The sequence below is a fragment of the Electrophorus electricus genome, chromosome 15 (genome assembly GCF_013358815.1).
Source record: "Electrophorus electricus isolate fEleEle1 chromosome 15, fEleEle1.pri, whole genome shotgun sequence".
Classification (NCBI taxonomy): Eukaryota; Metazoa; Chordata; class Actinopteri; order Gymnotiformes; family Gymnotidae; genus Electrophorus; species Electrophorus electricus.
The window spans coordinates 11,404,780-11,418,524 of NC_049549.1; the positions used below are offsets into that span (position 1 = coordinate 11,404,780).

General features: G+C 39.5%; 2 protein-coding genes and 2 non-coding genes across 7 annotated transcripts; all 4 read right to left on the reverse strand.

The window, feature by feature from the left end:
- Nucleotides 1–1,316: 1,316 nt before the first annotated feature.
- lamtor1 (late endosomal/lysosomal adaptor, MAPK and MTOR activator 1) lies at nucleotides 1,317–6,472 on the reverse strand. The gene is made up of 5 exons (XM_027012172.2): nucleotides 6,225–6,472; nucleotides 4,802–4,947; nucleotides 4,536–4,613; nucleotides 4,162–4,285; nucleotides 1,317–3,849 (listed from the first exon to the last, which is right to left on the reverse strand). The coding sequence occupies exons 1-5, from the start codon at nucleotides 6,264–6,266 to the stop codon at nucleotides 3,757–3,759; spliced, it is 483 nt and encodes a 160-aa protein (XP_026867973.1). The 5' UTR covers nucleotides 6,267–6,472; the 3' UTR covers nucleotides 1,317–3,756.
- A 1,374-nt stretch (nucleotides 6,473–7,846) lies between these two features.
- On the reverse strand, nucleotides 7,847–10,804 carry lrrc51 (leucine rich repeat containing 51). 4 transcript variants are annotated; one of them, XM_027012163.2, is made up of 5 exons: nucleotides 10,781–10,804; nucleotides 10,407–10,465; nucleotides 9,630–9,835; nucleotides 9,109–9,257; nucleotides 7,847–8,072 (listed from the first exon to the last, which is right to left on the reverse strand). In XM_027012163.2, the coding sequence occupies exons 2-5, from the start codon at nucleotides 10,462–10,464 to the stop codon at nucleotides 7,934–7,936; spliced, it is 552 nt and encodes a 183-aa protein (XP_026867964.2). In that variant the 5' UTR covers nucleotide 10,465; nucleotides 10,781–10,804; the 3' UTR covers nucleotides 7,847–7,933. The 4 variants fall into 4 exon arrangements, with proteins under 4 accessions (XP_026867964.2, XP_026867966.2, XP_026867965.2 ...); XM_027012165.2 differs by having other exon boundaries at nucleotides 9,630–9,869; nucleotides 10,781–10,800; XM_027012164.2 differs by lacking the exon at nucleotides 10,781–10,804 and adding an exon at nucleotides 10,561–10,774.
- On the reverse strand, nucleotides 10,186–10,257 carry trnag-ucc. The gene has a single exon. It is a non-coding gene; the product is annotated as a tRNA-Gly (tRNA).
- A 1,677-nt stretch (nucleotides 10,805–12,481) lies between the features above and the next one.
- trnag-ucc lies at nucleotides 12,482–12,553 on the reverse strand. Its single transcript has one exon. It is a non-coding gene; the product is annotated as a tRNA-Gly (tRNA).
- Between the last annotated feature and the right edge of the window lie 1,192 nt (nucleotides 12,554–13,745).

Below are 13,745 nucleotides of genomic sequence, written 5' to 3' on the forward strand. Positions count from 1 at the left end.
GTGATATGGCTTTTTCCCCTTCAGTTTACCTTTTCACTTAGCACCACTGTTTGTATTTGCATTTCCTGTAATTGTCTTTGATTAGATTACATAATAAATATTGTACTTATTTTACTTCACAAAATTATTGTATTATTAAAACATATGCACTGTTGATATAATTTGAGTTGCTGAAGCTAGCTTTTATTGAATTCTTCAGAGTTGACCAAGTTCAGATCTGTCACTGTGAGTTAAATTATTGTATAGCAAAATTGTCATTCTGCAAATCCAAAGAAACTCTTTACATTTGACACTTAACAAGGATGAGAGATGTACAAGGCTGCCAATCTGCTGTTCCAAACTTCCTGATATTTGCTTGGAGAGTTCTGGGGTGGGACATGGGGTCTGAGCAGAACTGGACGGTAATGGGGGTGGGGTCTCAGCCATTTGGACTCCTTGAGGAACAGGTGCCTGTGGCCTCTCTGGCTGTAACAGGTGCTGACCATTCGAATCCACTTACAAACTTTTCCCTCCATCTGCATAGCAACAGCATCCAGATATACTTCATTCAGATATTATGCCTGCACAAACTGATTACACCCACAAATTCACACTGAATGCCTCAATGCACAGGCAGTAGAGCAAACATACTAGCTTTTGCACATACTGCTATACAAGTGATTTTAGGTTACAGACTGATGAATGTGAGCTTCTCTTGCTCTTTTTAACCATGACTCCCTCCATGGCTTTTTTTTTGGGGGGGGGGGGGGGGGGGGATTAGTCCCACTCACTGTCCGATATCCTCGAATTTGGTATGGTATACTGGGATAGTCACACAAGAGCATCAGTCATATCACTGCATACTGAAATCCTTTTTCTTCAAAGCAGGTCGCGAAGTGGTCTACAAATCACTGATTAATTTTACATAAATGATTGAGTAGAAAAATTATGGTTCAATGGCCTAAAAGATCCGTTCCGAGTCCATGCTTGCTAGGTGACTGCTCCCCCATCAAATACAAATATTGACAAATATATTTAGAAGCTTTGTGCAAAATAGAAGCTGATAAATGTAAATCTGAAATCTGCTTTTAATAATCTCTAAACATGTATAACAGCATCCCTTAGTAATTCAAATAACTGTTGGAAAAAAGTACAGGATAATGTGGCTTGGTCATTCTGTTGTGCTCAAGATGTCAGCATACGTGCTCTACATGTTTCCACTTAGCCAAAGAAGACACTCTTCAAACACTTCTTGGTACATTTGAGTCATTAATGCATCATTTAATTAAATCAGTCAAGGAAAAAATACAAACAAAAACAACAGAAAGACACACCAGGTATTATCAGCATATTTTAATCAAACTTTTTGGTTCTAGCCTAGGAAATTAACATTGTAATCCAGGTAGTAGTACACATTTAGGTAGAGAACAAGGAAAACAAAACAATACTATTAGCACACTGCGAAAAGCAAAAAGAAAATGCTTTTCAAAAAACAAACGTTTTTTTACAGCGTCATTTATCCCTTTCATAACCCAATGAAGGTGCCTGATGCTCTGGTAGAACCAGTTTTCACCAGAATCATATTTATAAGCCTACATAAATACATTAAAAGAAAAATAAATAGTTGAAAATTATTTATGCCGATTGTGTCACACCTCATAAAGAAAGTACACCAATTGCTGATGTACTTGCTTCATTTTCCCTTTCTTTCTCTACCGCACATTCCCCCACAGATGGGGCATGATCATTGGAAGTTTAGATTTTAGTATCAATATGTGGAAATCAGGCTTTGGATTTGGCCTTTTGTTTGCTTAAAAGTTGAATAGGCAGAGTACATGTGCTGCTGTTCTGCTGACGCTTTAGTAAAAACTAGTGATTTTAGCTACTGGTTTCAAAGCTTACAGTCTGAAACCTTTAGCACACAGGGGGCACTACAAAGGTCTCCTAATTCCTTTTTGCTTCCTTCTGAACCATTGATGATACAAACCACACACACAAACACACACACACACACACATCTGCTCTTTGAAAGAGCCTCTTCCCAAAAGACACGCAGTCTGCATGTTAAAGGCATCAATAAAAAGATCATTTACAGTTTTGCCCCAATCCTACCCAACCCAACCCCCCCCCCCCGAATCTCTCTGTACAAAACTCCCAAACTCTCACAGCCCTACACCTCTGACATTCGGTAAATAAAATAAAAATAAGTTTAAGCACAATATGAATTTCCAGAATTTCTTATTTGTTGTGAACATTGGCAAAGTTCCATTTCAAGGTTCAAAGACCGAAAACCTTCAAGATTCACGGTAACAAAAGCAGAATCACGGTCCCAAGTTCTTACAATTCTAAGCTAGGACTAATGAATAATGAATATTAAGACCTAGTCTCGCCCTGATATGTCTTAGTTAATGTTGAAGGACAGGTTCTCGGAAGGAGCTGACATTTGAATGAAGGTAGATTGACAACAGGGTAAGATTAGCCCGCAACAGACTTCAAGCCACTGTGGAAACCTAGAACATTTTATGGCCACTCCAATGCTATAGATTCAACACAGGCCTTAGGACAACGTGCTGCACACAATCATTAAAGGTCCTACAAGAAAGATAACTCACATACTTTTACCTTCACATTCAAAGTTTGCTATTGGAGAATACAAACAATTTGATCAAAGGTCTGTGCCTCAATGACCACCATTTTCTAGATTTGACCAATACAATAGCAAAATTGATAAATGGAAGCATACAATATACAGACTATATAAAAACTACTCATCTCTAGTGAGACTTGAAGACTCCCATTTAGTGTTTATAACTGATTTTAAATGATCAGTAAACAGATTTTGAACGAATAAATCTGACTTTGCAGGACCTTTAATAGGAGAATTAGATAGGCAGCAATCTGTGTGTTGCTTTAAAAATCACACATTGTGGGGTTTACTACATGAAAAAGAATGTCAAAAAAATATGAACCAGGGCCCACGTGTGAATAGGTCTGTATATGGATCCGGATGAGGTTAGAGAGTTCTGCACTAAGACAGATGTCTGAGCTGGATTTGTAAAGATCAGTAGGGTGTAAAACAACAAAACTAACACATGCACACATGCAAGCTTGCTCACTCATGTACACACCACCCATAGCCTGTGTTCCATATGTAGACATATCTTACATGTAAACTGAACACTAGACACCCAATATCGGTGGAAAATGTGGAATCAAGCAGATGTAGAGACTATATTTGCTCAGTCTATCAACCAGCTGAAACACACCAGAAAAAAAGATACACTAAAACATGGTATATCAGTTCGGGCCACTATGCCAATTAGCCAAACAACCCCCACCCCCACCCCCCCACCGTGCAGGAGGGGCGAGAAGAAAGGCATCTATCATAAATCAAAACACCACCAACTACAAACGTCAGTGCGTTTACACACAGACAAAACACGATGAGTTTATTGGGATCCTATTAGGAAAGAGGATCAAGACTTAGAGGGTGGCTAGCGGGCATTCCACTTTTGTTGCTACGAGTCAGAGCCACTGGAAACCCACTCAGACACTGAATGAGACTCCAGACAGTCAAGGTGTGTTAGTCTTCACACACAAAGCTGTGCAGGTCAGAGGCCCCAGGGGTGGGGCCCAAGACAGTCTAGTGAGAAACAGTGTGTCTAATTAGAGAAAGTAGAGGCAGGATCATCCTTTGCATGCTTAGTTAGCTGAAGAATTATTAAGTGGGAACAGAGAGAGAAGAGCTGGGCTGGGCCGGTGAGTTGGGGGTGCAAGTCAGGGAATAGCAAACTGCACCACTAATTCTTCTTTAACATCCACCTTGATTTGGGAGATTGCACTGTAAGCATAGGCAGCGATCTTACACACCTGGAAGACAGCAAAACAACAACACTCAGCAATCCTAAGTGCATTCATGTACATGATCTGTGAGTGCAAGGGCTCAGAGTGTGTGTACATCAAAGGGAGAGGATATCAGCATTCTGTTTTGATACTATATGATTTTTATACTAAATACAGTCATGCCAATAAAGCAATCTTAAGATGAATGGGTGTACCTTACAGGTTCTTTTCTACATTATGCCAGTTAGGTCATAGGAGTAGTAAGTCAGTTTTATATATAGATTTGATATGAAGTGAATGCCTATCTTTAGATTTGAGGGCTGTGTGCATGGGCGGTACCTGCTGGACATCTGCATATGGCACCAGGTCACTAGCAAGCACTTGGTGAGGCTGGCTGGTCAGGGTGGGCAGAGGGGCTGGCTTCTTCTGACACAGAGTAGTACTCAGCACAGCCAGTTTAGTGCTGACACACACAGAGTACCATTTATTAGGCATTTCAATGCTTAATAAAACCTATTTCAGGTTGAAACACTCTACATGCCCACATAGCAGATTGTAAACAGACAAGACATTCGCAGATGGCTTACATTTACATCAACACAAGCACAATTATATGTGCTCACAGACATTCACTGACATCAATTTGCAAGTCCCTGCATATTAACACATACAGATGTACTGTTATAGTGGGTCTCATTCCTCTCTGCACATACCTGTACTGTCTAGCCTTGTCCATGTATTCATGCTGCTCCATCCCTTGCGAGTCCGCAGCCGATACATCTATGATGTTCCTGTTCATGAGACAGTAATTGCAAATGGTAATGTAAATATCTTTGATGTAAATATAAATGAGCAATGTAAATAAGTTGGTGCTGGTAGTATGAGAGAATACAGAACGTTAGCCATTTTAATAATTACACTACAGCAGCTGATAAGAGTTGTGTGGCTACAGTACAGTATGGTGAATAGGGAGTCGCACATTGCTGTCTTGATGAGAATGGAGGAGAGAAGTGCCTGCTCATCGGTGCGGGCAGACGACAGGCTGGCTGGACTACGCTCCGTCCCGTTCAGGGGTTTGCTTTCTGGGTTTGGATGTGTAATCAGTGGCTTATGTTCATCTCCATCCTATCAAGATGACAAGTACCACAGGTCAATGTAGAAAACAATGCCCAAATTTAAACTGCTTTTCAGTAATGAGCAAAACAGGCTACATTATCCACAGCAAGCCACAGTTTTTAGGGTTTCCTTGATTGGATGCACTGAACATATTTATTTGGACAGATTTACATAGGAAGGATGTGGTATTTGGTAAATGTCATTGTAAAATTTAAAGCATTTTCCCTTTTATACAGAACAGCTGCTTGTGCATGCCTTTCATGCATTTTACAAAACATTGCCTAAATATGCGAAGGAGGCAAGTTTCGGCTCTTGATTGCTGCTGCGTTTGGACCTAGTGGTCAGAGTGGCGAACCTACAGCAGGGTGAAGCTGTAATGTGTGCAGCCAATGGCTTTGATAGGGTGAAGAGAGCAGTAGGAGAGGTGGGCCTGCACTCATTCGAAAGGTCAAGGTTTGCAATTATAATTGCAAAAGGGAAATGTCGTTTTCTTTCCACGGGACCTCAGCTATTTTCCAGGCATGCGCTGATTCGGAACGCAAGATACCAGAAAGGAATTAAAAAACACTCCCTCTTGAAGAGGACATTTTGGCTCTTCAAAACATTCGAAGTATTCCTTGTTAACGCAAAGCAATAAATAAATAAATAAAACCAATGGTTTCCGTCCCTTTATTCAGACAAACCAGAAGGTTGTCATTCCAGCTATCCCTAGAGCGTGGCTTGGATGAGATCATATGACACTGTTTAGCGTTGCAATGATTTCATTTCATGACAGCTAAACACTTACAAATAAGATAATATCGAGTACTATGGCGCTCGATAACTCCGACATAATCAACACAATGTGTTAAAATCTATATGAACATTTTGCGCAGATTATCTAATATTCTACACGGCTACATAGTCATTTACAAGCGCATAGCAGAGCCTTGACATTGGACGCACTAGCGCTAGTGCATTGCATTTATACAGTGAAACAACTTGTGTAGGTTAACTACCAAACACTGAGTAAATTACCTAGGTTAGGTAGTTAACGTTAGCTAGCTGGAACATAGCTAAATGTTGCTTGTCACAAGCTCAAGTTTACACAATATCCCGTTGCTGCACTTATCCAGGCCCTTGTGACCCCATTTCTGAACTACCTAGCCCGCAATGTACAAAAAAAACATCATACTGTACAACTCCGTCCATCCGTTGCGGTAAACGGTTTCCTATTTCACTGCTTTTAGAAGCAAAACTGCTTAATTCCCGCGTTTGGAGTAGTTAGCTAGCAATAGTCAAGTTACCCCGTGCGACGACTCGGTCTCGCTGCTGTAACAGCAACCCATTATATCCGTGCGGAGTTCTCCGCTCTTTACCAAGTAGCTTGGTCTCGATCAATATCCAGCTTCTCCCCAGTTAAACCTGCGTATAAGGAAACTGAAGCCTTTTTAAGTTATAACCAAGGCTTCGAAACTGCTGTTTCTTCTTTCTATCTTGCACCTCTTAGCGGATAGCATAAGAACTATCACATGACACCTTTCTAGGGGCACAACGCAACAATATGACCACTTCCGGGACTCCCGGCAATATGGCGAATCTAAATTACGTTTGGTTAAGCAGTTAGCGCGCAGTTATTCCAAGTATAAACGTGTACTAGATTCTCCTTGTTAGATTATAAAACAGCTGTCTAAAATTTCTGAACCAAATAAAACGAAACATCAATGTAACTGCGTTCTTGGTATAGCTGAGCAATTATATGTATGAGCAGAGCAGGTGGGTTTTGGTCTGTTTCTGAACGAATTCTGGTGCTGTTTGTTTACCGTATAAACAATACAGGACACGATGTCACAAGATGCGACACTAAACGACAGAACAGAGTGCACTGAAAACGAATGCTTTCTATTAGTTTTGCAGCCTACCTTCTTTTTTATGTGCAGCAAAGGAATTTCTGGAGCTGTGTTGACTTCTTTATCCATTTTACTACCTCTTGCTGTTTTCTGGTGATAAAAATACCATCAGGTACACACAACCCCGATAAGTGCATTAAGCCCATAGACTGTATCATATGTGCGTAGCATCATATGTACTTTGTTTTAAACTTATTTTGGTTCGAGAGTGAACACTAAGCAAACCAGGACTAAAATGTGATAATGCATAATTTTCTTGTATGGACCTTACAAGGGAACAGGCATGAATACACCCTTAATCTAGCCAACTGCTGTGGTATTCAGGTGATCCTCGTACGGTTGGGCTGACCGGTTGTCAAAACTTCGTATGTGATCGTTTGCTATTTCAACAGTTTGATTTTTCTCTCTGCTAATGTGGGTCCATTCAAACATTTGTGTGGAAGTATGAAACTGACGACTGATGGAAACCATGGAGGAAACCACTTCATATTGAGTTTTTTTCCCACTCAAAAGAGATTTACAGTGAAAAAAAAAACTCAAGAGATTGACCCTAATTCTATTTACACCATTTTCAATCAACAAAGAAATGTTTCCCATTAATCTTACACTTCATATTGAATCAAACTTACATTCATTAATTTATCCATTTGTTCATTAATTCAATTTATTTATTAAATAGATTGACACTCATTAGTCTAATCAGAATACTAGTCCACATCCAAAAAACTTCTAGTGTCACGGAATTGCATGGGTAAAACATATTTTTTGTCATGGCACAATTTTTATTTTTCTCTTGCTCCAGCACAAGTCAAATCTCAGATTGCTTGATAATTAGTCATTGAGGTAAATTAGAGCTGAAAAATTCTACATAAGGTCAGTTTTTGCAAAAGTACAGTATTTACACTGTTGAATATTATAATTGTGAAAGGTTTTGGTCGGAGAATATGAATTGCGTTCAGGTTAAATTCAATCAGTTAGATGACTTCAAAGTGAGACTGAAAAGCCAAAAGCAGACCATGTGCACACGTTGATATTTACTCCACATGATACTTAAAAAGCAGCTACATGGCAGCCAATCACAAAGATGCTGTTTCCATGGCAACGCCTCAGCCTTCTGTGCTGTGGATGGAAGATTCACAACTCTTTCTGCCTTTGTGCCAGATGGAGGCCATGACTCTCTCCTGCTTGGTGATGGCATTAAAATCCATCATCTTCAGGTGAGGAAGAGTAGAGATCACATATCCCCTGATAACACAAAAAATACAAGTAATTGTATTGCTCACCACACAATATAATACTCTTCAGAAATTTATTAAAAGGGAAGTTTAATTAATGAGAGGACTGAGGACTTTACTAGTGTAAAGTGTACATGCATGCAGGACTGGGCAGAACTATGGCCTTTAAGAAGACTTTGGAAAATTATCTGTTGTACATTCTAGAAGACATTACATCTATAAAAGCCACCCAATGACAGTTTAATTCTCTTAAATAGCTTGAAAAGCCTAGAGAACCCTGCTTTAACACTCATAAAACTGCCAATTGCTCACATTCACTGCTTCCATTTCAGGCTGGATGGAAGAAAGCAAAATGCCAGCAGAACCAGGGCATCACTAGACAATTTACTTGGGGTACATGCTCCAGTAAAATGGTGCCATGCCCTACTATAATTATAGAGGAAAAAGACAATAAGAAAGCCATAAAACATTCTTATTTAACCTGGATTGCTGGGCAGAACTACACAACACAATCATTAGCACCACTTAAACGCAATAACGGCACTACATTTCCCATAATGTACAAGCATCTTACAAAAGCTTGACTAGCTAACAAGTCAGAGTTTGTTTCAGTTTCTCTGTTCTCTATACAGAGCTAGCGGTAAAAAGGGATATAGACAAGTATTTAAAATTTAAATAAATCACATACTAGATCTATAAATTTAGGTTTCAGATTATGTCACATGCACATGTGCAAGAATTAATACTATTATTAAAACAAAAAGTAAATAATTTGACAAAAAAAGCATCTACCCAATTCTGTCACTACGACTGACTAATAAGAAAAGGGGTAGGGCTGTGCCTTCTTTTATTCTTTGTGTGACCAAGTACAAGAAGCCATCTAGAATTGCCCCTGGGCAAAATTATACTGTGTACTTCCACCCATCTAGCAAGTCACAGCATCAGCTGTATGGTGGCAGAAGGTGCAGGCCATAGATCGATTCACAGAGATGTGAACTGGACCCACTGCCCTGAACTCTACAAGAACTGGGTCCTAATTCTGGTACCTGTAGCCACGCTCTTTCTCTATGGTGTTACCATGCAACGTGATGGTGCGCAAGAGCGGCAATGTTCTCAGCTTGTCAACCTCAGAGAGGTTACATATACTGTTGCCATGGAGATTCAACATCCGCAGCTCTACAAGCTCTGTGAGGACCTGGGTGGGGAAGGGGGAAAGAGCAAGATAGAGAGAGAGAAAGAAAGAGTGAGTGAGAGAGAATTTCATAGAGAAGGATGGGCTGAGGGAGAGAGGAACTGATGAATATGGCAGACAGAACATTATTATCTCCCAATAATCAAATATGACACCTACAACAAATATTTAACAGAGGTTCTCAACAGTCTATCCAGTAACGTTTGCCTCAGTTCCTGATCTACAGGATCTGACCAAGTTCCCAAGTTGTTAATTACCTGATCCAGGGGGGTGAAGAATCTGGAACCAAACCAAACTAAAAACTAAGAAAATTAAAGCCCTAAGAATTGAGCCCAGAATTCCCACACTAAACAGCATAGTGTTAGTTGTGCATACCGGATGGATGTGAGAGATGTCGTTGAAGGAGAGGTCAAGCCAGGCGAGGCATGTGGGCTCCACAAAAACAGCAGAGAGTATGTCTGTCAGCCCTGTCAGCTCTGTGATTATGTTGTTGTTCAATCGGAGAGCTCTGCTGCTGAACTTCCCCTTTGAGTTCTTCCTCAATGGACGCATGCTTGGATTCGGCTCCTCTGACAAAACATCTGACAGTGCGAGTGGTCACAACACATCAGTGTCCTTTGAAGCACATAGGGGTTCATTTAGTTGACTCATATGCACATGAACAACAGTGCTCTGCAGTGTGTTTATATGCTGCAGATCTAGTAGTATGTCAATGATCATTACTGTAAAAAAAACTTCCTAAGTATGAGTTAGGAAGTATGATGTATGTTTGCGAATGACAGGGGACCACCCAATGGGTTCAGACTGGCCACAGATAAGACCTCCAAAGGGTTGAGCCTGCGATATTATTGTCTGCTTAAACGCAAAATTAGAGTTTTTTTTAAGAGCGTGTTATTTTTTTTCAGAAGGATTTTCTATGTTCAAAAGTTTTTGCGTTGGCCGGGAATCGAACCCGGGTCAACTGCTTGGAAGGCAGCTATGCTAACCACTATACCACCAACGCCTATATCTAGAAGCTCCGCGCCCACTCCCTCAGCATCCAAATCCGGGCTCAGCCTTTTAAAGGAAATTAAGGGCAAGTCTTCTGATGAGGCCTCTGTGCTCAGACAGTTCTACACATAGCAAAAATCATAATTTATCTTAGTTACACACCTCTCATTGTGCTGATATATTTAAAAGAGAAGTCCACCGGAACCCCTTGCAATTCCATACTACGAAAATATCCACAAAACAAACACTTGGTTTTATTTTTACCTAGACTTACTTAGTTTAGGTTTTACAATCAACCACTAATCCACCAATTTACCTAGTTGGCTAGCAAAGCGCAGCAAATTGAGCCATCAGCTACCGTTAGTTAACCGCTAGCGTTATCCTTTAAAACTTCTTCACGGCCAAAACAATAACGTCAACTAAACACAATAAATAAAACTAACATTCAAGTGAGATGTGTAAAAAGTTACAAATTCTTAACCACGAACTGAATTTTATACTCCCGTATTTTGCAATGCTAACCGCTAGCTATCTACCTTGCTATAGCCTCGTAACGCCAAAAGGTGAAGAGAAATACACAACACACTTGGTTACCAAGGATACCGGGTCTGCACTTTTCACATTAAAATTCGTTTTTTTAATAAAAACGGCAGAGTTATGAAATCAACTGAAAATAACACACAATTAAACTAAATTAATTAATCTAAATAAAGATGTCTACTTCGGTATTTTATATGTTGTTGTTTGATGCTATTCTGACGCGAAAACCAGTAGCAACAGCTAATACGCAAGTGACAAATCTAGCTTTCTACTAACGTTTCGAGCAGTACTCAGCGTTTGGAAATACAGTCACGGAAAAAATGCACTACAATCGTGGCCAAAAGTTGAGATTGAGAGAAATTTTGGTTTTCACAAAGCTTTCTTCCTCAAATAACCCCTGGTGGGAAAATATACAGCTTTGAGAGAAAGCCCTGGACTGACATTCAAGGCTGAATATCTTATTCTGACTCAAGCTTCAAGTCAGGCAGTCTATTTTGACCTGGTAATGGTGGTAATTTGGTAATTTGTTCTCTTCCACTACTATTAGATGTAGTGACTACTCTTTTTCTTTATACAGGACTGGTACCTGAATTTTTCCTAGTACTGGGATGGTGTCACTCATGTTTGATGACAGATGAAGGAATGCTGTCTACAAAGGACATATGATAAATTACTGAGCAAGGCCCTTAACCCTTAATTGCTCAAGCTGTATTCAGTCATAATTGTAAATCACTTTGAATATAAGTGTCAGTTAAATGCTGGAGATGTTGTTTAAGAACAGATCAAACCATGTGAGCTTTATGAAAAAGAGAAGGGGGTGTGTTTCTCAACCGCATCAACTATGTTGGGATATTGTTGGTCAGTCGGATAGTTCCTCCTCAGGGAACAAACAGTGAATGGCTCCTCTGACAAAACATCTGATAGAGGGACCATTCAGAGAGAAAAGGTAGAGCTTTGTGACTTGGTATTTCAGTACTACTACTTAAACAATTTATAATATGAATAGTCACCTGTATTTTATATTCAAATGTTCCTTCCTAACTATGAAGCCCTTTCAGTCAGGTCTAATTAGAAAAACTGTCTAGTGTTGAAGAGGCACATTTTCATGTGACACCAAATGTGAAGAGACAGTGGGAGTGGTCACAATACAAGGTCAATCTCACTACAGTATGCACTGAAGGGGATTCACTGATTTGAATTGTTTACATTATTACATTTACCAAGCCCAGCGGCGTTGACGCCGAGCTCTGGGGTGCTGACCTAGCAAATCAAATCAAGCAATTACCGTAAAAACATTCCTAAGTATGAAGTAGGTTATATTAAGCATCTTTGCCATGAGAAATACAGCTGCTAAGTAGTCAAACACTGTTTATATCTCTTGCTTTGCTGAAAATAGCTTTGTTTTACAGGAAAAATACCTTTGAAGTACTGGAAAAGCTTTGTACTAAATCCCAAGTTTATTGCACTGTCGATTTTCACTGTATACTCGCTTTTAATGTCAAGTTAGCATTGATGCAGTTTCTCAGTGCATTGTTGTGAAACGAAAGTGGTATTTTCAAATATCTACATTTTATATACATTCACAGATCTGTGACGAACACTCAGAAATTGATGGGGGGTGTTATTCTGCTCAAACATAATACGAGAGTTTACAACCAATGTAATTTTAATAAATAGTGAAATAAGATCAAAATGTATGCGTTGGCCGGGAATCGAACCCGGGTCAACTGCTTGGAAGGCAGCTATGCTAACCACTATACCACCAACGCTTTCAGAAAGCTGCGCCACCTATCTGACCTGTGAAAGACGATCTAACATTCAAATAGTTTTAACAATTAGTCTTTCATTGTTTACACCTGCAATTGAGGCATTTAGAAGTCCACAGAAACCCGTAAATTAACTACATTTACAAACTTCAGATTACGAAAAAACATTTACAAAACGAACGCGTGTGTTTATTTGTATTCTATATATGTGACCTCTCCACCAGGCACAGGACGGTATATAAAACAGTCTTCTTTAGGGCAAGGTTAAGAGAAGTCTTCTCTTGGAATGTGGTGGTAATGGGTTCCAACTGGTGTGGGTGTTGAATATCAGTTTGCATATGTTGACTAATGTGTGATTTGTATGTAATGGTGGCAAATGCGAACACTAGTAAATAAAAAGGTGGGGTGAATACATAATCACTTCTGACCAATGTATAAAGATGTGGGTTCTTTGTGTGAGTGTCGGACATTCTGGAGGGTCCCTCAATAGTGCTTGATAATGTTAACCTGCAATAAAGGACAGGACCAGCTATTCTCTTTAACTAATTCTGAAGTCTGCATATTCATTTTATATTTGAATGGCATAAACAACATGAATCTTGGTGAAAACTCTTCTTTAATATACACTCACTCATTCATCAGATCAGTGTTTGTGTTCTCATGGACATGGAGACTGATCTTACTTGCACCATTGTTTCAGATCTTCACCAATTTATAGCAAAGCACATATTCATCCAAGGTGTTGTCCCTGTTGATTGGTTTACATAGGACAAAGAAATTCAATTTAATTGGCTATTAGTGACACTGTTCACACATACCCAGTGCCACCAGTTCCATATGTCACTAGCACACATAAGCCATAAAATCCACTGCCACCCATGTTCTCCAGCCTTGGGCACCAAGCCTGCGTACTTTCAAAAGCTTCATCCATTGCATCCTAAAATGGAATTGTTAACTTTATATAATAAACTGTCCATTTACTTTCAGAGTACAACACCATGTCTGGCCTCAGTGTAGTTAATTCAATACAGTGTGCAACCTGTAGTTTTTTTTTAACGTATGTCCTCTAGCAATTTTCAATCTCATGCTTCAACCCATCTACTAATATTTAGCAGTTATAATGTAAGGATTTCATCACAATATGCATAATATCAATTACTGTTCAATAATATAAGCAATTTACAAAATATGATTC